General features: G+C 37.9%; 1 protein-coding gene across 1 annotated transcript in view; it reads left to right on the top strand.

Moving 5' to 3' along the window:
- Positions 1–173: 173 nt before the first annotated feature.
- The window catches only part of LOC111861987 (protein O-mannosyl-transferase 2), a 25083-nt gene continuing 9913 nt past the window's right edge, over positions 174–15343 (top strand). The window contains exons 1-11 of the mRNA XM_023846997.2: positions 174–385; positions 3170–3265; positions 3395–3479; positions 6747–6851; positions 7532–7640; positions 8286–8394; positions 9339–9498; positions 10348–10454; positions 11047–11129; positions 12580–12689; positions 13108–13320. Coding sequence (XP_023702765.1) covers positions 306–385; positions 3170–3265; positions 3395–3479; positions 6747–6851; positions 7532–7640; positions 8286–8394; positions 9339–9498; positions 10348–10454; positions 11047–11129; positions 12580–12689; positions 13108–13320 — 1257 coding nt within the window. The 5' untranslated portion in view covers positions 174–305. The remainder of the gene's footprint in view (positions 386–3169; positions 3266–3394; positions 3480–6746; positions 6852–7531; positions 7641–8285; positions 8395–9338; positions 9499–10347; positions 10455–11046; positions 11130–12579; positions 12690–13107; positions 13321–15343) is intronic.

The following is a 15343-nucleotide window of genomic DNA, read 5'->3' as shown; positions in this document are numbered from 1 at the left end:
TACTTGCAAGTGGTTGATTGCAGCGCTAAATATGTTATTCTGCAGAAGCTGTATTTAGAACAGTTGACACGAGAAGATCCCAACAGCTGTTTGCCATTCTGACAAACATAAGCATAGGACAGAGAAGGCATACAATACATATACTGTCGTTCACATAGGTTCATATTATGTGACGTTGGCAGACCTGCAAAGAGGCAACGTGTTGGCTTGTGAGAAGAGTGTTTGTTTACTTTTAGTTATGGAATACTTACCTTAAAAATTAATTTGGTATACCAGTGTCTTGAAACACAGTTGCGTGGTGCGAAATGGAAAATTGCCAGAAAATCAATGAAGTAACAAAGAATGTTAAGAAGTCCAGAGTCGGTTTGGAAGAAAACAAAGAGAGGTAGGGTTATATTTGTAATTAAGCAACGCCAAAGGTTGGGGTTTAACCAAGGGTCTTTTGAATACTACACTAGAACCGTACCAACCAGACCACCGGGATGCCATAGTGCTCATGAACTTTGACGAAGAGATTGCTTGAGAGAAACGGTTATAGAGAAATATATTAAAATTTATCTTAAACGGTCTGAGAATGTGGCCTGGATTCATGTGCCATCCGATATATGTAATTCTGGGCTCTTGTAATCATGGTAATTATCCTTTGGATCCCTTAAAATGGAGGAATTTTTTGGCAAGCGTGGCAACTTTCGCTTCTCAAGGACTCTGCCCCACAGTTAGATAAACACTGTACTCATATTTTACAGCTGTATAATAATTAGAAGCCATGTAATGAAAAGTGCACAATCCTTTGGTATCCTGGTCAAAAATATGGGCAGCTGCATCATATCTGATTCTATTATGGGCAGCGTGCCCAAGTACAAGTGAGAGAAAAATATTCATAATTACTGAGTTTTTGGACTTCGTTCATCGTCTGGTATTCTACAAACCAGAGAAAACAGTGTTTCGGAAGCTGGATCTGTTTCCGTCCTCAGGTGGGGGAAGACACCTACTCTGTTGGGTCCCATAGAAAGAGCTAACCTCAATCACTGGAGAGAAAAATATGTTAATTTATGGTGTACCACTGCATTATATCCCAGACCATAGACAGTAACCCTAGGGTGTTTAGTACTTTACCAGAGAAACAAATTAACAAAATGCATTTAACACCAATGATGGAATAACAAATATGAACTGATATGCTTGACAAGTGCAACAGCCAGCAGTATATGAAAATGAAAAGTCTAGGCAAGTTAACATCAGTCACAGCACAACTCAAAAAGTTGCCAGTTAGCTACTTTCTAGTGGTATATTTGATATGCGACACAGGATGAACTCATGAAAGAGAGTTATGAGAAACTGAATATGTATGAACAAAGGTCATGCCAGAACACTTATGTTAGAGAACCCAATGTACACAGCCTCCCATATCCCAGAACAAGAATGACTTAAGTTGCCCAAACATTCCCTAATAACGCGAATTACACAGCCTTCCATGTTCGAGGAGAAAGCTGACCCAGACAGCACAACAATATGAGTTACAACAGCCTTGCATGTTCTAAGACAAGTAAGGCCCAAATTACAAGGGTTACCTTTTGTAGAAATAGACAAGTCTTATTTTGCCCTGTAGCCCAAAAGATAACACAATATTCATGTTGTATGCCCACACAGAATACACAGTAATTATCAGCTCTTTTCTATAATAAGGCCTGTCTGACCAGGTTGATGCCAGGTAACACAGATGGAAAATAGTTTAGAATATTACATGACACATGACTTGTGCCCTCCTCAGAGTCATGTGTGTAAGGAGACCAAGGCCTTGTTCTGAGCCACATACATATCTGAAACGTGATTATTAAGATTAGGATTGGTGAAAGGGCATCATGAGCTGACATTTGCATGTCACATAATTAACTAACTTCCTGGAACTGAGCCCTTCTTGAGAAGCTGCCAATTGTGCAGCTATGCAAGAACTTCCCTGTATTTTATGGAACCTGAAGGTTCATCACCGTGTTCACAAGGGCCCCTCACTGGTCCCTATCTTGTGCCGGGCTATTCTAATTCATATCACCCCATCCTATCTCTCTAAGATCTATTTTAATATTGTCCACCCACCTACGTCTTGGTCTTCCTGGTGGTTTCTTTCCTTCTGGCTCTCCCACCAATATCCTATTCCCCCCCATTCATGCTACTTGCCCTGCCCATCTTGTATTCCTTGGCTTGATCATTCTAATTATGTTTGGTGAAGAGTGAAGGTCCACATTACACATGGAAAACAGAATCTAACCAAGTGAGCCAGCAGGCTCAGAAGACATGAGTAAACTTAGTGAATGGCAAAAATATTTGATGTAGATTGTATTATAGGTTCATATCCTGTAATCGACTTTAAGCCTTTTCTGTAACAAATGCAGTGGAAAATAATAAATTTAAATGTCACTCACTGCAAGTCTGTGCTATATGTAATATGCGTGTGTGTACACACACACAAAAAGAGAGAGAAGGAGGGACACTAGGATGCATTGGGGGCCATGCCATAGCTCAGGAGGTTAGTGACTGACTTTCCAACATGGCGACCCAGGTTCAATTCCACATCAGATCATGTGGGATTTGTGGTGGACAAAATGGTACTGGGGTAGGTTATGTCCAACTGCTTCAGTTTCCCCTGCCAATTTTCATTCCCCCTACTGCCCCATATTTATTAATGGCTTTATAGCCCTTGTGGACCTTGGCTGATTTTTCAGTTTCTTAATCTATACAGTCAGTAGGATGCCTTAGACAGGTGATCAGCCTGTCACAAGGCCACTACTTACATACAGAATAACTGCACAGAGACATCCATGCCTCCACTTGGATTTGACCCCATGATCCCAGTGTTCAATTGGGCGAAGACCCACACAGCCACTGTGATCAGTAATGATCCTGTCTATGATGCTATATAGTCTGGATCCTGGCAGCATCATTAAATAACAAACTAAAAAAAAAAGACAAATTTTAGCAATTAAAGAAAAAGGATATATTGAAATTAAATGGGTTGGCAAGGCAATATTAATTTAAATAAGATATATTTTCTGCAAGGAAATTCCAGTTTTTCTTTGTCTTCAAAGGCCCAATAAATAAACTGGAGTATCATGAAAGTATGACATCCAGATATCCAGCTATTTCACAGGCATTGTTCTTTTCCATTTTGCAGAAATAATCAGACATACTGGTGGTTAGTTTTTGGAGCAGTTTTACTACTGACAGCATGGAGTAGGTTTCATAAAGTTTCAGAACCTGATCATGTTTGGTGAGTATGATGGCACCATTTATCTGAAGCACTTTTCCATGCTTCTAAGAAATGTAATGAAGATTACAAATGGTACAGTGTTTACTTGACTATATAATAGTGTATTATATATACTTAAATCATTTTCAGTTGGGATGAGACACATTTTGGCAAGATGGGAAGTTGGTATATCAATCGGACATTCTTTTTTGATGTCCATCCTCCTCTAGGCAAGGTGAGACTCTTTCTGGGATTATGAAATGATCAGTGTGTGATACCTATAAAACAAAAGGTTCTAAGATGAATGAAACCATACTTCAGTTAATGCAGTTTGTGCTGTATGGAATTAGTTATACAGTCAACTCTCGATTATCCGGGGGCGGATTAACCGGTTTGCGGCTTAACCGGGGCTTTTTTTTTTAAGTTTATATGTTGTTTAATATTCATTCACTTTTGTTTCACATGGTGAGTTTAACACTATTTTCGCACTAGTGTGAACCGAGCTCTGCATTATTTCGTCCCGTTATGCGAACACAATGTTCTAGGGTGGGGGTGAAAGAATGCAAGAATTTTTGGAAAGTTTCAAGGACAAATACACCGCCCCAGGTTATTTAACGGTACCATCTCAGTGTGAGAGTGCATTGTGAAAGTAAGTATCAGTTTCTTAATATAGATCTTCAAGTGCGTTAGCAAAATGTCGGGGTTTAAAAGGAAGCGTGTTGTGTTAAGTATTCAACAGAAACTTGAAATTATCAATCAGCTGGAAAAAGGAGCTGTAGTTAAACAATTAGCAATGCAATACGGTATTGGAGAACAAACTGTTCGTGATTTGAAAAAACAAAAGAATGAGTTAATTTCCTTTGCTTCGTCTTCTAATTCAAGCGGAATGAAGAAGAGAAAAACCATGAAGAAATCAACATACGATGATCTCGACAAAGCGATGCTGACCTGGTTTAATCAACTAAGGGCACAGGGAACAACAATAACAGGACCAGTTTGTGCTAAACAAGCTAAATATTTTTTCGAAGCACTTGAACTAGAAGGGAGTTTTGACGCTTCTTCCGGTTGGCTAACACGTTTCAAGCAGCGTCATGGAATACGAGAAATCAGTATTCAAGGTGAGAAATTGTCAGGGGACTTGTCAGCATCAGATCAATTTTGCACCAATTTTGATAGTTTTGTGAAAAGTGAAAATCTGCTGCCAGAACAAATCTATAATGCCGATGAAACGGGTCTTTATTGGAAATGCTTGCCAACCAGAACATTGGCATTTCAAAATGAAAGACAGGCTCCAGGTCACAAATCCAGTAAGGAGAGATTGACAGTCTTGTGCTGTTCTAATGCATCAGGAACACACAAACTAATACCAGTAGTTATCGGCAAAGCGAAAAGACCACGCTCTTTTAAAGGAACAGTAGCTTCAAGTCTGCCTATCCATTATTTTAACCAGAAAGTAGCTTGGATGAATAGAGCGATATTTAAAGAATGGTTTGATTTTAAATTCGTGCCTCAAGTTCGTGACCATCTAAAATCCCAAGGCCTACCTGAGAAAGCTGTGCTCCTCATTGACAATGCGCCCTCACATCCTAACGAAAGTCTCCTGAGGTCAGATGATGGAAATATTTTTGTGAAATATTTTCCCGCTAATGTTACCGCACTTATCCAACCAATGGATCAAGGAGTTATCTCAAGTATGAAGAGAATCTACAGATCAAATTTGCTACAAAAGTACATCGATGAAGGCAATGATCTGACGTGTTTCTGGAAGTCCTTTTCAGTATTAGATGCCATATACGAGATTTCAACAGCGTGGGATACAGTAAAGCCATCTGTATTGAAAAATTCATGGAAGAAACTGATGCCTTTCATCACTAATGAAGATGACGAAATCCATGGATTCACTGGATTCAGTGAAAATGAGATAGCCATAAAATTGACAAAAGTGGCTAACCAAGTTCATGGTGGTGAAGAAGTCAACGAGGAAAATATAAGAGAGTGGTTTAACTGTGACTCGTGTGAACCGGGCTTCGAAATGTTAAGCAGTGACGAAATCGTAACTTCAATGGGGGTGCAGCCAGAAGAGCGGGAAGAAAGTGAGAATGAGGAAGAGGTGGACAGTGTTGCCAGTAAGAAAGTATCACATGGTGCTGCGCTTAATCATTTGGAATCCTTACTAGACTATCTTGAGAGTGAAGAGGACAGTTTATTAAGTGACAAGCTAATATTACGTAGGCTTCGTACGGATATCCGTAAAAAGGAAAATGCCGCGAAAAAGCAAAAGACAGTATTAAATTATTTTAAGTGTTAAGTGTGACCGTAAAAAGTGCTGGATGTTGTTGAACAGTGATTGAAATAACTAATTCATACTGAGTGTAATGTAAAGAAAGTATTAAATAGGCCATGAGATGACATAGAAATGAGGATGAATAAATTTAAATACAGGTAGGTCTATAGTATTATGAAGGTATTAAAAGGTAAAAGGTAAAGTTGTTCCTCTGCTCAACGAATTAAGCCCTACGCCATTAAGGCGTGTGGGGGAGTGGATGTATAGATCCAAATTTTCTTGACCTCGGCACTAGTTGGAGGTGAGTGGTCAGCTTCACGCCCCGGCCGCTTTACCCCCGGGGAAAGAGCCCCCGGTACCCATTGGATAGGAGGTTGGATGGACCCCAGAGCCGGTCTGGACGATTTGGAGAAGTTAAAATTCTTGACCCTACCGGGACTCGAACTCCGACCCTTCACAGTCGTCCAGCCCGTATAATAAAATTTGGCTTAACCGGGTTTTCGATTAACCGTGACTTCCATCCCCACCATTAGCCCAGATAATCGAGAGTTGACTGTAGTTAGAAAATAACAGGTGCTGAAGAAAATAACCATCATTTTCTGAAAACGTGAAGATTATGGTCTCCTGGAATGTGAAGTCATGTAGTAGTTAAGTTCCTGTGAAACATTTATAATGTCCAGATTACACAGCACCACATCACAGACAACCATAACCTGCTTATAACTGGATTAATAACATGGAGCAGCTGGATTGTTTTACAGATCTTATGTTTAAAATTGCTTGCAGTTTCTGTTCTTCTGGCTACTTCTTCCTCCCAGTATTTGTGGACATTTAGGTAAATATAATTATCAGTTAAAATTAGTAATAGAGCAAAAATGGCTTGATTTGATTGTTAAATAGGAATACAAGAAACTGCAAATCTTTACACAAAGTTTTATTATTACTGAAGATGACAATGGAGCACATGGAAATGCAGAATATGTATTTCTTTGTTATGAAGTTTGTCATCACTGAGACAGTTTTCATCAGCAGCTGTTTACAATAGTCAATCACTGTGTTCCAAGGTGTTTGAGAAGTATGTCCCATTTCAAGAAAAGTTTAAAGGTGTTTAATTGTATGTCATAAGCTGTACCCATAATGTTTTATATGAAGTTTGTAAAATTTAAATTTTTTCTAAGTGTATTTTGTATTTAATATGTTTAATTTATAATATTTCAGATGCTGATAGCTTTATCTGGTTACCTCACAGGCTATGATGGAAGGTTTGCTTTCGAGAAGCCTGGTGACAAATACGAAGGTGTCAATTATGTGGGCATGAGAGTGGTATGTTCCAGATATCTGTGTAGCTGTGTAAAGGAAAATTAACCGGAAAAAATATGAATAAAAATATATGAATAGAAGGGACATTTATCACAGTGATAGCTCAAGGCTACATATGACAGAGCTTCACGAGAAAAACAAGAATAAAATTTTAACATGAGAGCTGTTATTTTGCATGAAAATGGACCATGAGAACTCAGTAATGTGAATGACTATATGCCCTACTCGTCTGCCATGTAGATGAAGGGAGGAGGTTCCTCCAAAACATTTGTACCTGTCTACCAAATTATATGGTGTCATACTGCAGAAGACAGTAAGCTCTACCAAATACAGCTTTTTCAATGTGATTAAAATTACATTTCTATGTTAACACAGTTCTTACATACAGTAATAATACACATGCTATCCTTGCTGAATGCAGGGGTTATGTTTCTGAAAATACAGTATTCAGCAAAATCAAGGATCTGTGGTAGAAACCATGGTTTAGGGAATTTGGGAAGTGGGGGGGGGTGAATGAACTCATGTTTTCATAATGTTGCATCTACATCATTTTTACTGATTTCTATCTGCATTAGTTAAAATCAGGTTTAATTAAAATTAATTAAAATTAAAATTTTAGGTGCAAGAATTATTGTAGACAAACATAGGTTAAATTTTTCATGAGCTTGTATTATCTCTTCCAGTTTTGTACCCTTTTGGGAGCCTGCATTGTACCGTTTGCTTTTATTATTGTATGGGAGATGACCCACTCTTTAACAGCATCTACTTTGTCAGCATCGTTCATTCTGTGTGGTACGTAGTGAAACAGAATTTTGACCCTCTTCCTTCTCTTTTAAAATAATATTTTGAACTTGTTTTAGTGTAAAATACCGTGCAAAAATTGGTTTAATTATGTGAGTCAATTTAGCATGTCAGTGGTCTATCATTAAATGACTTAGTTCTGCCTCTGCTTTGTGTAAAGCAAGTCATAAATATAATTTTTTGTAGATGTAGTGTAACACAAGGGCTCAGATTGTTAGGCTTTGTAATGTGTATTGTTTATACAAAGTTTATATTGTATCTTGCCTGATCCAGTTTTTTTTTATTGCTAGTGGGGTGGGATTAAGTCCTTTGTACTGTGGCCACTTCTGGTCTATTGTACCAGCCCCAGATAATAGGTGAGGGTGATTGTGGAGCAATTGGTGGAATGAAGATTGGCAGCAGAAACCAAAGTACTCAGAGAAAACCTGCCTCAGCGCCACTTTGTCCACCACAAATCCCACTTGACCAGACCCGGGATCAAACCCGGGCCGCTGCAGTGGGAAGCCAGTGACTAACCGCTTGAGCTATGGTGCATTTGCCTGATCCAGTTACTATGAAGCCTTTATGCAGATGTTCTTTCCTACTCTGGTTTGGTCATCACAGTACAGCCCTTTTTAATTTTTTCTTCTATTTTAGATGTTGGTATTCTCACGCTGACTCAATATATACTACTGGACCCCATACTTCTCTTCTTTGTGATGGGCTCTGTATTGGGAATGGTGAAATTCCATTCCTGCAAAGACAGGTAATATGAATAAAATTGCTATGTGCAGTTGTATTGTAAAAGATGATGCTGACATTAAAACTAGAAACTACAAGTGTGTTAATGGCTTAATTAGATAAATTTAAAAAAGTTCTTGTTTACTAATGCAGGACCCTATATTTCATTACATATTTTTTAACACTGTGAATACCAACTGTAACCTTTAACATACAATCAGTTGATACATGGTTAAGGGGTTCCATATTACAAGTGTGCAATATAGTGCAATGCCATTTTAATATTTCTTGACATGTTTGTTTTTCCCTGCTTCTTATTCAATATTCAGTTTCAACGATTCTAGTCCATAATCCCACTTTTAACTTTCCTCTATTTAACATTTTCCTCAGTTTAGTGTTCAGATTCACTGCTTTCCAAAGAAACCTTAAACTTGGATTTCACAGCACAGTGCAGTTGAATTTTATGTGAGGATCTGTTACTGAAAACCTTGCATAATCGAAGACAAGTTTTGAAATATTTCAAACTTTGTGCATAAAGTGATATTTTATTAATATTTTTTATGTCACGCTATTTCAAATTTGCATCAGATGCAACCATATTGAATAGTGAAATTCTTCTAAAAGCCACATTTTGTGATTGAATGCACATCCATTTATTAAGCTCTGTGTACAACAGGCCACACTAGAATGTAGTCAGTGTGTGCATCTCAGGAGAAAAGCTGCATAAAGATACTATTTCCATTTTCATATAAGAAATGAAGTAAATTATTACTGTAGCTTTGTGAGCACCACTTGCACGTTTTCAAGATGCTATTTAAAAAATTGAAGTTCATGTTGTATTTGAGAAATATATTTCTGGAAACTTAAGACTCTGCTGGAATTTCTATATTGGTAATCAGTATTTTATTTTGAGGTCAGAAATCCCCCAGATGTACCAGTAAATAATTGAATTTTTTGTCTGTTTAACAGAGCATTTTCATTCAGTTGGTGGGCATGGCTGGTGTTTACTGGAATAATGATTGCTTCAGCTATCAGTGTTAAATTTGTTGGTCTGTTTGTTGTTATTCTGGTTGGTACTCATACCGCAGCTGACCTGTGGGATGTGCTAGGAGATCTCTCCAAACCAATTGTGAGTAGTATTTATCTCACACTGATTTCATGTCAGTATTATGAAAAACACAGGGAGGGTAGGTAATTTGACATTTTCCTGACTTAATGGATAAGAAATATGGGAAGAAGCTGAAAGTTAAAACAGTTTCTTTTTTCAAAAATTTGTGTTTTATAATAGAAGACTTTTGGCATTGTTATTGTTATGTTACTCTATATACCAACAGCAAAAAGGTAATCCCTTTAACGGGCATGGAGGCCAATACAGTTGTGAGATGTCGAGGCTGCCACATTTTCTAGACAGTCGGCTCACAGATGGGGGTGAGGTTGTCAGCCTTACGTGCTGAGTGCCCTTTACTCACAGGAAGATCCCTGGTACTCATTTTTGTTAGAGGCTGAGTCAACCCCAGGGCCATAGTGCAGCTGGAAGAATTAGGTTAATTGAAAAATTCAATGACCTCATCAGAAATCAAACCCGCCACCTTCCAGCTTTTAACACAGTGCCTTGACCAACTATGCTATCATGTGCCCCATATACCAGTGGTGTGGATTCTTAACCTGTTAGAAGAAACTATGATAACAAAATATGAAATGTACATAAAATATAGTTTTATTTTTTTAAAACAAGTGGTGTGATAATTTGGGCTAAGCAAATATTTGCCTAGTTCATAGCCCCCCTATGTCACTTTAGGTGGTTGTATATTTTACTGAAATAATACAATATTTGTCTGTAATATATAATGCAGGGCATAGTTTTCCACTTTTTAGCCATGCTTTTATACTCATGGATGACTAGGTGAGCTATTTGTTCAGCCCTTAGGACAATGTTGTCATTTTCTGACATTTTAACTAGAGTTTTCATTTGTTTCAGAGTTACACTCTTAGACATTTTCTGGCCAGGGCAGTGTGCCTAATATTCCTGCCTGCTCTTCTGTATGTCATCTTTTTCTACATCCATTTGGTTGTGCTTAACAGAAGGTTAGGAATGAGAATTTCCATATGTTTTATTATTGTATTATTTTCAGCATACATTCCTTTGGACCTTAGTGTCTGTATGACATCATTTTAAATTTTGAACTTCATCATTCACATACCACACAATTACGAAGAGAGGCAAATGGGTCTAGTAGGTCTAGTGTCACATTGTTCACAATATAAAACTGTTACTGCCAAACTTAGATCTGGCTGCTAGCAGAGTAAGAGCAGGAGACTTAAATTCCTTGTTCTCAGATGATCAAAGTTTAACTTTCAACTGATCTCCATGGCATTCATTATGACAGTTATGCTGTTGAGGAACACAAAAAATTTTCTCAAATAGTTGCATCACAGTAACCTTAAAAACAAATGACCTATGTATGATTCAAACCAGTAGTTACTCCCCTTGCTTGCATGGCATACCCTCTGACCTTTAAAAAAGGATTGTGTTCTTACAAATAAACTTCTATGGATGAGAGCATGAAAATGGTGGGTGATATGGTGAAACATTTTTATTTACCTGGAAGACCCATTAATATGTAAGTCCCACATTTTTATAGCTTGAATAATGTTATGTATTTTTGTCTTCTTTTAGTGGTAATGGAGATGGCTTCTATAGCTCTGCCTTTCAGTCACAGTTGGAAGGGAACTCTCTGTATAATGCCAGCATGCCAAGAGGTGAGTTTAAGATTGTGTGCTTAATTAAAATTTGTTTTGTCAAAGGAGATGCACACAGTTTTACTGCATTCATTGTATCATTTTTTGTCTTGGATGGGGTTCAGCACAGAATATATAATAAACATTTGGGTTCCATAAAAGCAGGGCATTTCTTGACCACCTGAATTACTGCCAGCTTTTTAAGCAAGGCTGTGTAACATTCCTCTCTTCTAATATTCCTGTTAATTTGATCTTTTATGTTAATATGTATGTACAGTCTCAAATATTAAATACTGTGTTATGACCAGTGCCTCCTGTTTTAGTCTCTGCCTGCTTTGGCAGTGGTGGAGTCCATTCTAAGATGGAGGTTACTTGAGTTATATGGATGATTCATACATTATTTACTGTTATAATTGTTTATTGGAAAATTAATACTCTCAATTAAATCTGTCCTCTGTAAGATCAGATAATTCGCACTTCAACCTATACAATGTATAAATGGAAGTACAGTCAACTCTCGATTATCCGGGGGCGGATTAACCGGTTTGCGGCTTAACCGGGGCTACTGAGGCTTTTTTGAGGCTTATATGTTGTTTAATATTCATTCACTTTTGTTTCACATGATGAGTTGTAACACTATTTTCGCACTAGTGTGAACCGAGCTCTGCATTGTTTGGTCCCGTTATGCTAACACAATGTTCTAGGGTAGGGGTGAAAGAATGCAAGGATTTGTGGAAAGTTTCAAGGACAGATACACCGCCCCAGTTGGTCTCTTTGTATTGATCTTCAAGTGCGTTAGCAAAATGTCAGGGTGTAAAAGGAAGTGTGTTGTGTTTAGTATTCAACAGAAACTTGTGTGAGCCGGGCTTTGAAATGTTAAGCAGTGATGAAACCGTAAGTTCAGTGGGGGTGCAGCCAGAAGAGCGGGAAAAGAGCGAGAATGAGGAAGAGGTGGACAGTGCTGCTAGTAAGAAAATATCACATGGTGCTGCTCTTAATCATTTGGAATCCTTACTAGACTGTCTTGAGAGTGAAGAGAACAGTTTATTAAGTGACAAGCTAATATTGTGTGGGCTTCATATGGATATCCGTAAGAAGGAAAATGCTAAGTGTTGAGTGTGAATATGTGTAAAAGGTGTTGGATGTTATTGAACACTGTGATTGAAATAACTAATTCATACTTCAGTATAATGTAAAAAAAGTATTAAATAGGCCATGAGATGACATAAAAATGAGGTTGAGTAAATTTAAATACAGGTAGGCCTATAGTATTATGAGGGTACAGTATTATAGTACTACTTTTAATAATGTTTGTCTTAACCGGGTTTTTGATTAATTGTGATTTCCATGCCCACCATTATCCCGGATAATCGAGAGTTGACTGTATAACTTTATGCAGATAGTAAGAACTGGTCAATAGCTCAGTTGCTATTTCTAATTTAGTAGTACATATTTCTCTGTTTCTTGATAGAGGTTGCATATGGGGCAGTTATAACACTCAAGAACCACCGTACGGGTGGCGGCTATTTACACTCACACTGGCACCTGTACCCTGAGGGGGTAGGGGCAAGACAGCAGCAGGTGAGTTTCACTACGAATTGTTAGCATACCCATTAACAGATCCTGTCACTGGCAACAATTATATTACTAGTTTCATATTTTCTTTTTTTATATATATAAAGATATCCTTACATAAAGTACCCATAGTAGTGGTAATGTGAATTGGATTAAGTTGACTTGGTGGGGTCCAGCTGCAGATTTTTGTTTGAGTGATATTGAGTATTCAGGCTGTAATACCAGAATGAGCGAGGAACTGCAGCTGAACAGTAATTTCATCTTCACATAATTAGGCGATAAAGCAGAACTGGGGAATAATTATGCCATGACTATCGTGAACTGTATTTTTAAATATTTCTCTGATATATGCTCTTTTTCTTGCTTTCTATAAATTTTTATTTAGTATACCATGTTTATACATTGATGTAAAGTTGTAACTTAGGTGACAACTTACACACACAAGGATGATAACAATCTCTTCATAGTGAAGAAATACAACAGTGAATTGATGGATGATGATGATGATGCTGTGGAGATTGTAAAAAACGGAGATCTCATCAGGCTAGAGCATGTCACTACTCGAAGAAACATCCATTCCCACAAAGAGATGGCACCGATCTCCAAGAAACATTATCAGGTCACTGGGTATGGAGAGGTTCGTGTTAGTTCTCATATTCTGCATTATACATAAAATCAAAATTTCAGTTATTTATACACTGATAGACATTATATAAAGAAATGTTGCCAAAATAAATACTGAATGAAAGACATTTTCACTTTTATAAAATATTCATCATTTGCTGTCAATTTCCCTGATAAACACACATTAATTTATTACAAAGTTAAAGTTATGAAAATTGTAATGGAACAAGTGACTTTATTTAGTACCTAGGCCATACTGTATTTGATCAACATTTTCAGTATGTCTGGGTACATTAACATTTTACTGCTGTAATCTGATAAAGTAATTAATAGTGTAAAGAAAGGGAGAGAAATATTAACAGTGTTAAATCCACATACCAGGACTTGTGGAAAGAAATGTACATAGTAGGAGCACAGCAGCTGCCAGAAAGAGCTAACCTTAATCACTGGACCAGTGATTTCTAATGGACTCAACAGAGCAGGTGTCTCCCACACCCTCACCTGAGGACTGAAACAGGTCCAGTTCCCGAAACATTACGTTCTTTAGTGTTCTTTAGACTACTGGACGATAGACAAGATGTGAAAACGCAGTAAACCTGAGTGTTACGCACAACTGTCGGAACCCTCTATTTATCAATGTGTCCCAGCAATACACAACCTGTTCAGTTCCAATAGAGAAGAAATCAGGGCTCAGCATTTGCATCCTCTGCCACACCCAAGCTTTTACCATACCATCACATCAGAAGTGTTTTCCTCTGCTGTTGCTCTTAGTCCAGGAACCAAAGGAGAAAGGCCTGTGCATTCCAAATGCCGGCAACAGCAACTTCCCCATGCACTGCTGGAAATGTCTATCCACGATTCAGCCCACACCTTCCATCTAGCAATTTCCATTTGTATAGATCACTGAAGAAGTACTTTGAAGGAAATTTCTTTTGACTTGGTAATGAAATGAAAGTTGAGAAGTGCCAGTGGTTGTAGACACTGAGCCCTTATTTCTTCTCTGCAGAAATCAAATTTGAATTGAGAGAAATGTCTCAGTCCATCTGGCAATTACATGAAGAAGCAGAGTGTCTCATGTAATCTGACGGCTTGTTATTTTGGGCATCTGCATTGAAATAATACATATGAGTGGAAGATACCCTCAGCCCACATTTTTCATAGAAAAACGAGATTAACCTTTATCCTACGGGCATTTAAATTCCGGTAAGAGCAGCGGTACGGAATTAATTTAAATACCCGCGATTATAAATCCATAAAAACTGCAATCATTTACTGTTTTTTTCTAGAAAGAATGTAGAATCAGATATTGTAATTTACAGACTTTATAAAATGTGTAAAAATTTTTAGACTGATTCCAAGTAAAAAATTCCCAAATTTGTCGTCTGTCTACATGAATTCAGAGTTCTTGGAAGTAAGAATGCTGTATGTAAATGTTGCAACACAGCGGATGGTATATGTCGTCATGTTTAGTCTTGCATGTATCAAAAGATTATACACGTAGTTCTTTTGGTATGCAGAGATGTGGGGTGAGTATCTATTCGTATACAAGAACCCCGATTGTTTATTATCGCTTGTCGCAACACAACAAGCTCTCTGTCCTCACTCCTCACTCTGCTGGAAGTAGATTATAAGTACTTTCATGGTTAGCATCGTAATACTGCCAAGCAGTTTCAAAAGCGTGAACCAACCATTGCGCTGTCTCGTTAGGAAGACGCTGACATATTTCAACTCATAAACGACTCCGAATAAGACTGTTGTAAATTCAATTCTGAGAGTGATGTTGAAGGTAGCGAATCAGAAAGTTATTTCGAAGGAGACCTAATCATCTTCGTCGGCAACCTGGGGACCACCACACCAGCGTGGCACGAGGAGTGTGAATAATTATTCAGGTGGAGCTGTGGGCAAACTGTGGCAAACAGTTATAGCATCTGTTGTCGAACCTGGAAATGGACAAATAAGCTATTTTTCCATCTCCTTGATCTGAACAGTTACATCCTGTTGTCACACAGAGAATTTCGTCTCGCTCTTGTGCGGAA

The sequence above is a fragment of the Cryptotermes secundus genome, unplaced genomic scaffold (genome assembly GCF_002891405.2).
Source record: "Cryptotermes secundus unplaced genomic scaffold, Csec_1.0 scaffold181, whole genome shotgun sequence".
Lineage (NCBI taxonomy): Eukaryota > Metazoa > Arthropoda > Insecta > Blattodea > Kalotermitidae > Cryptotermes > Cryptotermes secundus.
This window is presented reverse-complemented; position numbering and strand designations above follow the sequence as displayed.